Here is an 11,545-nt window from a genome sequence, read left to right as displayed (position 1 = left end):
CGATACGTGTACCGGGTTAGAGATTAAGCGTTTCCTTTTTTAGGGCAGACTAACATCATTCAGGAAAATGCAAGGAACTTCCATTGTTTGCAGTAAAAAGCATTCCTTTCCCCACTCTTTGTTAAATAGGTTTCTGGTGATAGCCAGGAACAGTACAAAACTGATGCCTGAGAAATTGGATCTGTGTGCAGAATGTCTGGGAATGCTGGGAGACAGGGTGTGCACGTTGTTATAGGGAAATCCAGAAGGGAGACCAGCCCAGTCCCTCCACACTCCTTGGTGAGGCAGTGCCTGGCGAGCGCCCCTGGGCAGCGGCAGCAGAGCCTCTGACGATCACGGGTGTCTCACCATGCGCTGTTTCAGCATAAGGCTCCCAAAAATTGCCAATGCCCTGATTTGCCTCGTTGTTATAATACAGTTTTGCCTCTTCGTTGCCAATTACAGCTCCTTGTTTGACTTGGCAAAGACAAATATTCTCAGGTAAGGGACCTGTTTCTCCGTGGCTTGCACTGTCTGGTTTGGGTGTTTGTGCTCGCTTTCTCTCTCTGTCTCTCTCTTTTTTACCCTTCTGATCTGATTTAGGTGACCACTTTACTTTAGCAGAGCATGGTGTTGGAAGATCCACAGTCAAAAACCTGCTTCTCTTGGCTCACTGTTTTCCAGGGCATCCTTTTGTAGCTGTCTAGAGCAGCTTTTGCTTCACTAATTCTACCTGTTTTCATACTTTGGCACTACATAGTATTTGCTTTTCCTGTTGGCTCCCAGAAGGACCTTATTCAGCCCTAATCCAGACTGCATTGCTGGACAGTGAATTTGGTGGGATGGCTTTGAATTTATGGCAAGTTCAGCAGCTGATTCCTAACACAAATACGCTGCATACTGGGACACCAATGTCATGTAGACATGATATATTGGTATCTATTTTATATAAATGGTCAAGTAAATCCTACAGGAATGGGTGTGGAGGGAATTGCAGTGAAATGTCTCCAGCATCACTGCTCTTTGCATGAGCCCTGCAGACACCTGAGCCCTTCCCAGTACAGGTATGGCTCGTGGATGTGTTGCTGCTGTGTATAGGAAGCACCACTCCCTAGCCTCCCCACCACCCTCATTTGGTCCCAGCTCTCCCAGTGAGCTCATCTGGCTTGGCTTGTCTGGCTTGGTTCTCAGCTGGATGTCTGGGCTGATGCTGTGGGGGCAGGCAGGAGGAGTGGGGCTAGGAACATCTGCGGCTCTTCTGGAGGTGACTTGAGTCCAGCTCAGCTCTAGCAGCTTGAGACCACACTTTGAAGACAGCTATGAATTTGGAGAAGTTGGAACTTGCACAAGGGAAGCAGGAGGGAAGGAGAGAAGGAGGAGATGTAGAGAAATGAAGTGAGTTGTCCTTGATCCCAGAGCCCATCAGTGGCAGAGCTGGAGCAAGAAGTGACTCTCCATATCCACTGCTTGAAGCCGTTTTCTTCTGCTGTAGTTTCAGAGAATGGAAATGCCTGTATTTATACAACTTAAATAAAACACAACAAGGTATGAGCTGTGTGTGGTTGTCTGTGTGGCAGTTCTATTTCTCTACCTTGTATGTCACGTAGAATACACAGAGCAGCATTTTCATGGCTTTATCCTCTATTTGTCCTTGGGCTTTGTGAAAGGGGAGGAAAATGACAGTAAATGTCATTGAGCTTCTGCAGTTGTTTGCCAGCTGGACTCTAGAGCCTGAAATTCACTGAGCTGCTTTGACCATTTGTCTGGATTTAAAATGCTGGTCAGGAGAGCGGGGTCCTGTGTAAGCATGAGTGCCTGGCCACGTGGGCCTGACTGCAGGGCACAGGCTTTGGGATGTGGAGAGCCCTCGGTTTTACACTTTTGTCTCTGGCACAGCATTTGAATTTAAAGTGTAATAGACTGGAGTGGAATCTGCCCTGCAAGACAGCACATAGGACAAGACTGGAGGGGGGATGGTTTCTCATACTGTCCTGTTTCATTTGTTCTCTGCCCTTTAATCTCAAAGTTTTAAACATCATCTTAAAAATGCAACAGAAATTCACCAAGGGATTTAAGATTTGCCTGAGCTACCTTACCAAATTTCTTTTTGTTTAGAGTGTCCATATAAAATCCTTCCTCCTATTGGGCAGTAAACAGTAACACAAGTTCATACATGAAGCACTATGATGGAAAGCACACGCTGCACACTTGGTTGAAACTGGCTAATGATTATGAGAGAGGGAGAGCTGATAGGCCATTTGCTACAACCTCTCTTTTTTAGCCTTGCAAAGGTTTGCATATTTATCTGATATTGAAATGGTTTTTAAAAGCCTCCTTAGTCGATAATTTCCTGAACACTTCCAGAGTGGTATGACATCCATGAAATTTCAGCAGCAACCGAGCTGCTATCTGCAGCCTGTTATCCTCAGAAGTGCTTTTTTCCCCATTTATCACTTCAGAAGCGATCCACAGCGTTCCGAAACAAGTGCGTCATGCAAAGGCTGAACGTGAGTGTGGAATCAGACTGCCACAACCATGCTGCTTTTCGGTACATAAAAGCTCAGCTGCAGATATTGTTCACCTTCCCTTTTCCTGTTCTACCCTCCAGCCATGTGCAGAGAAGAGGGAATGTTTAGGACAAAACCCCACCACTTCTGCCTTGATTTTTTTTTTGCTGGGTTTCAGCCCAGTCTTGTTGCAGGTGGCTCTTCTGCCGTTGGCAGATGTGTCCTCCTGTAATGACCTTGTACCTGCCTGTGTCTTTGAATCAGGGCAGCTGCAATGTTAGAGGCAAGTGCTGAAAATGTAGAGATTTTGCATTTTAATAGCTTCACTGCCTTCAGACACGAGTGCCTGGTGAGCGCTGTGTGCTGCCCTTGCATTACCTAAGGCAGAGGAGGAGAGAAAGAACTGTCCTATGGCCCCAAAAGCTCAAGAGGTGATGTAGGGTAAAGGAGTGAGTTTCATTTCTTCTTAGACTTCCCTTGCTGAATTCTGGAAGATCTTCATGCTCTGTTGCTGAAGCACAGGGCTCTGCTGGCAGAGGAGGGAGGCAGATGGCTGCCGCCATGGTGTGTGCCATGTCCTGAGCCCAGGATCTCCAAACCACTCCCACTGTGCTCTGGGGACATTGCCAGGGGGCCTGCCCAGTGCGTGGCAAAGCTGGGCTGTACTGGTTGGCTGTTACTGCCAGTGTGAATGTTTCATGTGCCAAGTGCTAAGGAGAGGAGTGTGTGTGCCTCTGGGATTTGCCTAGTGGGGAGATAAGCAGTATTCAGGCTAGAATGGTGTAGGAAGTTAAATAACATTTTGGCAAAGTTCAAAATGAAATTGCTCTAAAGCACGGAGAGAGGCTCAGAGTCAAGAGCACTAGAAATGGGCTGAAGGGTGTTCAGTGTTAAGTGGAAAGTGTGTGTGATGTGTCTGCTTTTCTTTTGGTTGCATTCAGGAAATTTAACATTTCCCAACGTGCCCCAGAGACGCAACAAATGGACACCCAAGAGCAACAGGGCTTAAACTATTCTGATAATGGGAACTCTGGGAGCATTTTAGAAAAGGCTTTGGGAGGACACATCACAAGACTCAAAGATGTGGTGGAGAAGACACCAAGATGGAAAGGAAAGGAGGAACAGAAGGAAACGATGAAACCAGTTACCGAGCTTACAGAAGCCAAGGAGAACACAGCTGTGAAACCACCACCCCAGTTGGAGGGAATCAAGAAGACAACAGTGAGAACAACCCCTATGGTGCAGGGAAACAAGGGGAAAACAACAATGAGGCCAGCCCCACGGGTGGAAGAAGCTAAGGAAAAGACAACAGTGAAACCACTTCCCAGGGAGGACGGAGGCAAGAAGGCAACAGTGAAACCATCCTCTGGGGTGAAGGGAGTGCATGAGAACAACACATCCAAAGACCAAGCAAAACCCAAAGAGCCTCCTGCATCAATGAAAAGTGTAAAACCTACTCCTCAGGCTGCTGCAGTGACACAAAAGAGGAAACTGAGCGCCTCTAACTTCACATCTGAGCCGCGGTGGGATTTCGAGGACAAGTACCTGCTGGGTAACTCATCCCCACCCTCGGTAGGTGGGATGGTGCGGATGGTCACCAAAAATGGTGCCTCCCCATTGACATCCTTGTCTGCTGGCCCCTGGGCATGTGTGCCCTTTGCAGTTGAGGATGATTTCAGAGCTGCTAGGTCACCCATTGGTATATGCAGATGGTGGTGGGACCCAAACAGGAAGGCCTCTATATACAACATCTGCATTCACATGAAGACTCAGGTTAATTAAATTTGAGCATCTCATAATTACTAGTGTCCAGGAACAGGGCCTTTAGGAAAGTAGCAAACTACAGCAAAGTTCTCAGCAAGTAGATGGGACAGGTTGTGGTGTCTCATACTGTCTCTGTCGCCCATCCCATGCTGGTAACTCTTTGTAAAGCTCACCCAGAGCAATTTTCCCTGGCACCCCTGTTTCTGGAAGGCTTGGAACTGGTGGGTCACCTTCTCACACGTTGTGTTTCGCTCCCAAACCTGATCTGTAATTCTGCAGAGAGAGGGAGTCACTAGAAGCACTGCACCCTCCTTAATTTCCTACTTTTCAGAGTTTTCCCTGGTTCCTCTGGTACTGATCCAGTCTAGCTCTGGAGGCACAAGAAGTACCAAGCCTTGGACAGTACCTGCTTGGGCAGGAAGGGAGTGTCCCTGTTTCTGGACATGAAATGTGCTGTGGTGAAATGATGCCACCATGAAACCCTTGACAATGTTGTCCTCAGTGCACTCCTGTGGTGACAGGCAGAATGAGGGCTTTCTCCTCAGGCTGTGACAGGGTTGTCATCCTCATCCACTGCAGAGAGCCCAGCTCAGCCGTGGAGCACTTAGCAAGGCTTTGGCAATGCAGCCATTGCTGGGGATTTGAGCTGGGAGTGAGGGTCCACTTGGTCTTCTGTTTTGTCTTTCAGCAGGTGTTTGGGAAAGGTGTCTAAAAAAGTAGAGCCCAAATAGACTCAGCAGAAAATTCAGTGTAGTGGAGCTGTTTGCTTTCCACCTGCACACACAGCCTCACTCTCACCAGCTGCAGTGAGACTCCTCTTGTAGGATAAGCTGGCTTGGATTCCCTTCTCAGCTGCACATTTCACTGATTTATTTATGACATTGAACAAGTTTTGCAAATTTTTTCTTACCCTTAAAGAGAGTGGCAATGGTGATCTGATTTCATATGTTCCTCAGTGTTTCCTTGGGTGCACTCCTAGGACCCTGTGATGTGTGTTGCCAACAGGGACTGCTTATTATACCAGATATATATATTATTGTAGCACATTCTTAATGCAAACAGCCTTATTTGATACATTTAGGTTAGACCTATTACAAATGTTAATTTGTATCAGTTAATGAGGCCCAAAGCCAATAAAACATTTAAGCATGACAGGCCTGTTGTTCTGAAGAGGAAAGTCTCAGAGACTTGGAGTCATCCTGGCTCCCTTGTAGGTGACTCTTTGCCAGCTAGTTATGGATGTAGTGCTAAAATTGTGCTTCATGTTCCTGGTGATGGGGATGCTGAGGGGGATGGACGAGGTACCACTGGAGTTTTTGTATTTCTGGTCCTGTCACACACAGGCACACAAGCACTGGCGCTCAGTCAGTTTATCAGCTCTGCTCATCAGTCATTATTGTTTCCTTTTTGTTTTTCAAGACCTGCTCTGAATCAGTGAGGGCCAGGGCTGCCAAGTCTGACTGGCTGCGGGATCTTTTCCTGCCCAACATCACACTCTTCATAGACAAGAGATACTTCAGTGACAGTGAATGGAACCGCCTGGAGCATTTTATACCCCCCTATGGCTTCATGGACCTGAATTATTCATGTGAGTCACTCAGGGCTTGTCAGGATGGGACTTTCAGACTCCTAACAGGAAACTTATGCTGAGTAGCTGGAGGTTTGCAGCATCTCCCCATCAAAGGCATCAGTCTAGGAGGATCTCATGGTGGAAACTCTGGTGGTTTCACTGTGTCCATCCCAAAGGCTCTTGATAACTCGCCACTGTGTTTGCTTCACAGTGGTAAAGGAGGTCATATCCCTGCTGCCCCCAAATCCCCACCAGCAGCTGCTCCTGGCCAACCGTGACAGCAGCGTGCCCACATGTATCAGCTGTGCTGTCGTGGGGAATGGAGGAATACTGAATAACTCTGGGATGGGCCAGGAGATTGACTCCCATGACTACGTCTTCAGGTAAGGCAGGCTTCACTCTCAGAAGATGCACAGTTAGCTTATTGTGGCTAGCCCCTAATTGTGGCTGGACCACTTCATCTCTTCTAGTATTCCACTCATTCCCAAGTGCCAAAATGACGGATGGCAGGAGTTAACAAGTCCAAAAGTAATGGAAAATTACTAAATATCTAAAGCCTGTGTTCACAAATGAGCCATAAAGAGCCATCTCCACAGCAGGGGCTCTCCTGCAGATCAAGGTGCCAATCAGAATGGGCTTAGTCTTCCCTTCCTCCAGGCTAACACTGTCTTTTCCTATTAGGAATGTGCATGTGAGGGGTTTCAGTGGTCACCTAACTCTGCTCTTCTGATTTCCTTGGCCAGGGTGAGCGGAGCTGTAATCAAGGGTTATGAAAAAGATGTGGGAACAAAAACCTCCTTTTATGGATTCACAGCCTACTCCCTGGTTTCCTCTCTTCAGATCTTGGGACACAGAGGGTTCAGCAACATCCCACAGGAAAAAGTAAGTGAGGTCCCTGCTGTGTGCATGCACAGCTTTGACAGGATGCTGTTTGTCTGTGACCTTCAGTTCTGCTTTTGCCATGAGGAGCAAAGGGGCCGAGCCAGCCCTTTAGCATTACCCTCAGTGAGGGAACCTGCACTGCCTTGGCTCAGAGTGAGTGTTTGCAGTGGCAGGTTGTGTCAGTGCCACCCCAGCCTTGTGGCATGTAGAAGGAGCTGCACATCAGATGTTATCTCCATTCTGCTGCTGTGGGCCATTTGAGAGATGCAGACTAAAGATGTGTGCCTGAGAAACTCAGCGAGCCAAGATGCCTGCTTGCATTTTTTAACAAGTGCTGCTCACTAATGCTCACTTGTTTTCTTAGCATGTCAGATACATTCACTTCCTGGAGGGAGCAAGAGACTATGAGTGGCTGAAGGCTCTTCTGTTCAACAAGGACATGAGGAAAGGATTCTTGAACCTCAGCGGGTAAAACCAACTATAGCCACCTCTACTCCTCCAGTGAGGAGCTCTCTGTTGTGCTCTTTTCCTATCCACAGTGCTTAGCCTTGAGGAGGACCAGGCCAGGGTAAAGGCAGGGTAAAGCCTCCCTCCCCTGGCAGACTTGCATGCAGACATCTCTCATTTCCTCCGCAGCTCTGAGCACTGCTGTAGTCAATACACCTCCTTCCCAGAGGTAGCTGGTTTCAATGATGTGTGGCCTGAGCTTAGAGAAAGCTTTGTGGCTTTTGGGGATGAAGACATACTGCTGGCTGGTCTGGTGTTGCCTGCTCATGGATGAAGGCCTGATTTCACCAATTTTTACCTATACAAACACATGCTTTTGATATTCCTGTCTCCTATTGTTGCCTCTCCTCCCTGATCTCTTCCTCTGCAATGCACACAGGCTATGGGGGCTTTGTCATAATATGGGAAATGTGACAGAATATCTTCACAGTCTTTGTGGTTCTTCTCTTAGCACCAAGTACACCAAGTGCATCAGAGCTGATCCTTTAGAGCTGTGATGAGGTGTAGGAGCTTGTCCTGAGTCTCCCCATTCCTGTCCTTAGGCAGAAGCCCCGGCAGAAATTTGATAAAGATTTCACAATGGACAAATACCTGGTGGTTCATCCTGATTTCCTCAGATACATGAAAAACAGGTGAGCTGAGGGTTTTGTGCTCTAATGAGCTTGTTTTTCCTGGCCAGCACCATCTCTCTCTGTCTCTGGCCTCTCCTCCCAGCTTCCTCCCTTGTAACCACAGTTCAGCCACACCAGCAGCCTGGGGATAGGCGTCAGCAGCATGATCTCAGCTGAAACTCTCTGTGGTGCTGCAGTGGGATGCAAGTGGTGGGTAAACATCCAGAATCTGTGAGCTGGAGAAGCAACTGCCATCAGACAGTTTGGTTTTCTGCATCCGAAAGAGAGCCAGGGCCAGTTGCAACTTTAGGTGTAGGAAGAATGTTGCTGAAGTGCCAGAATAGTTATCTCTAGTTCAGGACCAGCCTTTCATGTTCCCCATTAGCCTTGGAGGAAGGCTCTGTAACAGACCTTCTCTCCAGAGATTGCTTCTAGACTCAGGAAGTCGGTTGTGCCGCCAAGCACAACAATGGGCCCTTCTTCAGCATCCCCTTTGCCTAGCCTGGCTGCTGCTCTTCCGTGCCTCTCCAACCCTTTTCACAAGCCTGATAGCCACGGTCACCACGAGATCTGCCCATCGTGGGCCACACATGACCAAGAGATGGAGGAACAAGAGCTCCTGTTGTGCCCTGCTTTGGCTGCCTTTACCCTTCAGTCTCCTTGAGAGCTGCTGCCTTCCCTGGAGCCAGATGGCCGGCACTCCCTGCCCATTCTGCCATCCCCCCTCTGACTTGGGTCCTTTCCAAGGCCAAGAGGACTCCATGCTATTTTTTCCCAGTGTTTACTCCTACTTTCCTAACAACTCCTGGCATAACACAGTGCAGCTCCTGGCAGGTTTTGTGATGCTCCTCTGCACCTTCCCTATGTCTCGTTTCACTCCTAGACGTGGATGGGGGAGCAGGATATACCAGGGAGCTTCAAAGCCACCTCTGCACTGCAAAGCAAAGGACAGAACTAACAGTAGTGGGCTTTAACCTACGAGATCCTTTAATCCATCCCCTCTTTATCCCCACTGCCTCAAGACCTGCCACTTCCACAAAGCTGGGGCAGAGCTGGGCTTAGGTCGCAGTGCAGGTGGTGGAGAGTTCTGGGCATACTCATGGCTTCTCTGAAATGCCTCATATGGCCCCAAACTGCTGCAAGGAGGGAAGTTGCCACATGGGCCACAGGGGGATAAGGTGTGCCCTGCTTGAAACACCACAGCCAGCAACTCCTCAGTGCTTTCTTCTCTCCTGCTGCAGGTTTTTAAAGTCTAAAAGTTTGGAAAAGCACTACTGGAGGCTGTACAGACCCACAACAGGGGCCTTCATGCTGCTGACTGCCCTCCATCTCTGTGACCGGGTAAGGGCAGGGTGATTCTTGCACCCAGAGCTGTCTGGAAGTGGGAGTGTGGGACAGAGGAGAGCAAGGGTGGCTGCTATCTGCCTCGAGAGTATATGGGCTTGTGTCAGCTGTGGAGGAACAGACTGAAGATGAGAAACAGCCCCAAAATAGCTCCCACAGGGGTGGTGAAGCCTGCTGTGACCTAGAGCATATGATCTCCCAGGGAGGCAGTGAGGGGACAGCAGCACCTCTGGAGCCAGTGCTCACAGTCTGGTCCTTCTGGACCCCACACAGGGCCACCAGAGAAGCCCCAACTGGAATCTCTGTCCTGTGCTCACTCCCTGTTTGGGAGCTGTGTCCTGTATTTCACCTGTTCCCTCCATCCCTGGTACCCCTGCATCTTTCCCAGGTCAGTGCCTATGGCTACATCACGGACGGGCACGAGAAGTACTCGGATCACTACTATGACAAGGAGTGGAAACGTCTGATTTTCTACATCAACCATGACTTTAACCTGGAGAAGCAGGTGTGGAAAAGGCTTCATGATGAGAATATCATGAAGCTTTACCAGAGATCCTGACTGTGTGGCAAGGGCCATTGCCTGGGAAATCTCAACAACACCTCACTGGGAATGGAAGAGGACCCCCAGAGCCAAGGTTAGCTCTGGGCTGCCAGGTACATTTCATCCCCACAAAGACATTTCCCTCCTTCAGCACCTCTGTTATTTCACAACACTTCAACAGATGTGAGAATGCTGCAGATCTGAAGACCCACAAGAAAATGCAGCATGCCAACAAAGTCCCATTTGATTCTTGCTGATTGTTGTATTAGGAGAGCAGAATCCAGGATGGATATGGTCCGGTGTCCTTTGTTTAATCCAGGTTTTCTCTCTTTGCAAGGAGATGCTCCTCAGGCTGTAGCTACTTTTCTGTGTGGATTCTCTCCATTAGCAATGCCCATTTTGGAGGTGGGTATTGTCTAAACAAATTCCCTGAGGAGCAGGAAAGGATGGAGGTGGACACAGAGCCTGTCTCAGGTTGATTTAATTTCTGTGGGGGCTGCTCTCACTCTGCTCCCTGCAGATAAAAAGGATGGACTGGACACTTCCAGGTGACTAATCTGAGAGAGAATGAGTTTCACTTCTGCTTCCCAGTGTGGCCTTGCTATGACACTTCCAAAGGAGCACTGCCATCAACTCAAGGGCAGGTAGCTGCTCTCCATGGTGCAGCAGACCTTCTGTACCTGGTGCCTCTTGCCCCAGGGCTCCCCTGGCTGCACAAAATGTGAATTTTGTGGCATGGACCTGATGTGCCAAGTCCTTGCGTAGCTGAACTTCGTCATGCTTGGCTCTCAGCTGTGCCCAGAGCACTGTGTTTGTCCTATTGCCAGGAGAGGTGGGAGCTCTCCAAGTCTGGGGATGGATGCTATCTGTCCTTGCTGCTGGCTGAAGTGCCTGTCCCCCACGGTGCTGAGGGGGCTCCAGTTGCAGCCAGCAAACCTGGGGTGTGTTGGGCTCCTGAAAGGGGTTTTGTGAATGAAATAAATGGCACTGCTTTGGCCAAGCTGATCTTTCGTGCAGCCCTGTGGGTTGTGGTTATTTAGTGTGCCCAGAACTGATGCTTTAAAGGCTGAGATACAGCAGATGACAAAGCCAGGAAAGGGCAGGACTGAGGGGTAATGAGATTACCTCCACCTGGAGAAGCTCTGCAGCTTGTGTGGACACACCTGAGCATCCCCCGCCTATTCACCTTGCTGTTGCAGGATAGGGATCACCACTGGCCAAACACCTCCCTGAGGAAGTGGGTGAGCACCTGGCGAGTTTGTCCTTGTCCCAGCAACTGCTCTCCAAGTATATCAGATGCTCAAGGCAAATGCATGAAGGGCTGGATGTTTCCCCCATGACACTACACAGGCAAAAAGCCACCTCCAGTGTCCCAGCAGGTCCAGTGCATCTCCCTGGGATTAACCAGCTGCACACTCACTGGACCTGCTTTGGTTGTGTTTTTCTATTTCAGCAGCATTTTTGCTGGGGGCAGCAGCATCTCCAGGGGCTCTGTGGGCTCCCAGGAAGGCATTTCAGCAGGGACTGTCAGCAGGGTTCGTCAGGCTTGATTTCCTTTGTCCCTTTTTCCTTGTGCTGCAGAGAGGCCGGGTAATTTCTCATGTCTCACTGAGCTTGTTTGTGAAGGACAACCCCCCACACTGAGAATCTAAATGCAGAATTCAGCTTCTCTGGAGAGGGTCTAGCCTGTGCCTGGCTGCTCTGCCCATACGAGCCCGCCGTGTCGGTGGGAGCAGGGAGTTGTCCTGCGCCTCTGTGGGGAATGATGGAGCCCTGATGGGCTTTGGAGCACACCAGAAATCTTTCCTGAGCAGCAAACAGGGAAGCTTGAGTGAGGCTG

At 49.3% G+C, this 11,545-nt stretch overlaps 1 protein-coding gene across 1 annotated transcript; it reads left to right on the top strand.

Annotated features, from left to right (window-relative positions):
- Positions 1-209: 209 nt before the first annotated feature.
- ST6GALNAC1 (ST6 N-acetylgalactosaminide alpha-2,6-sialyltransferase 1) lies at positions 210-10,701 on the top strand. Its single transcript, XM_069032733.1, has 9 exons — positions 210-480; positions 3,428-4,058; positions 5,670-5,838; positions 6,032-6,203; positions 6,564-6,702; positions 7,067-7,170; positions 7,752-7,841; positions 9,062-9,161; positions 9,553-10,701. The coding sequence occupies exons 1-9, from the start codon at positions 350-352 to the stop codon at positions 9,721-9,723; spliced, it is 1,707 nt and encodes a 568-aa protein (XP_068888834.1). The 5' UTR covers positions 210-349; the 3' UTR covers positions 9,724-10,701.
- The last annotated feature ends 844 nt before the right edge of the window (positions 10,702-11,545 follow it).

The sequence above is a fragment of the Aphelocoma coerulescens genome, chromosome 18, assembly GCF_041296385.1.
Source record: "Aphelocoma coerulescens isolate FSJ_1873_10779 chromosome 18, UR_Acoe_1.0, whole genome shotgun sequence".
Taxonomy (NCBI): Eukaryota; Metazoa; Chordata; class Aves; order Passeriformes; family Corvidae; genus Aphelocoma; species Aphelocoma coerulescens.
This window is presented reverse-complemented; position numbering and strand designations above follow the sequence as displayed.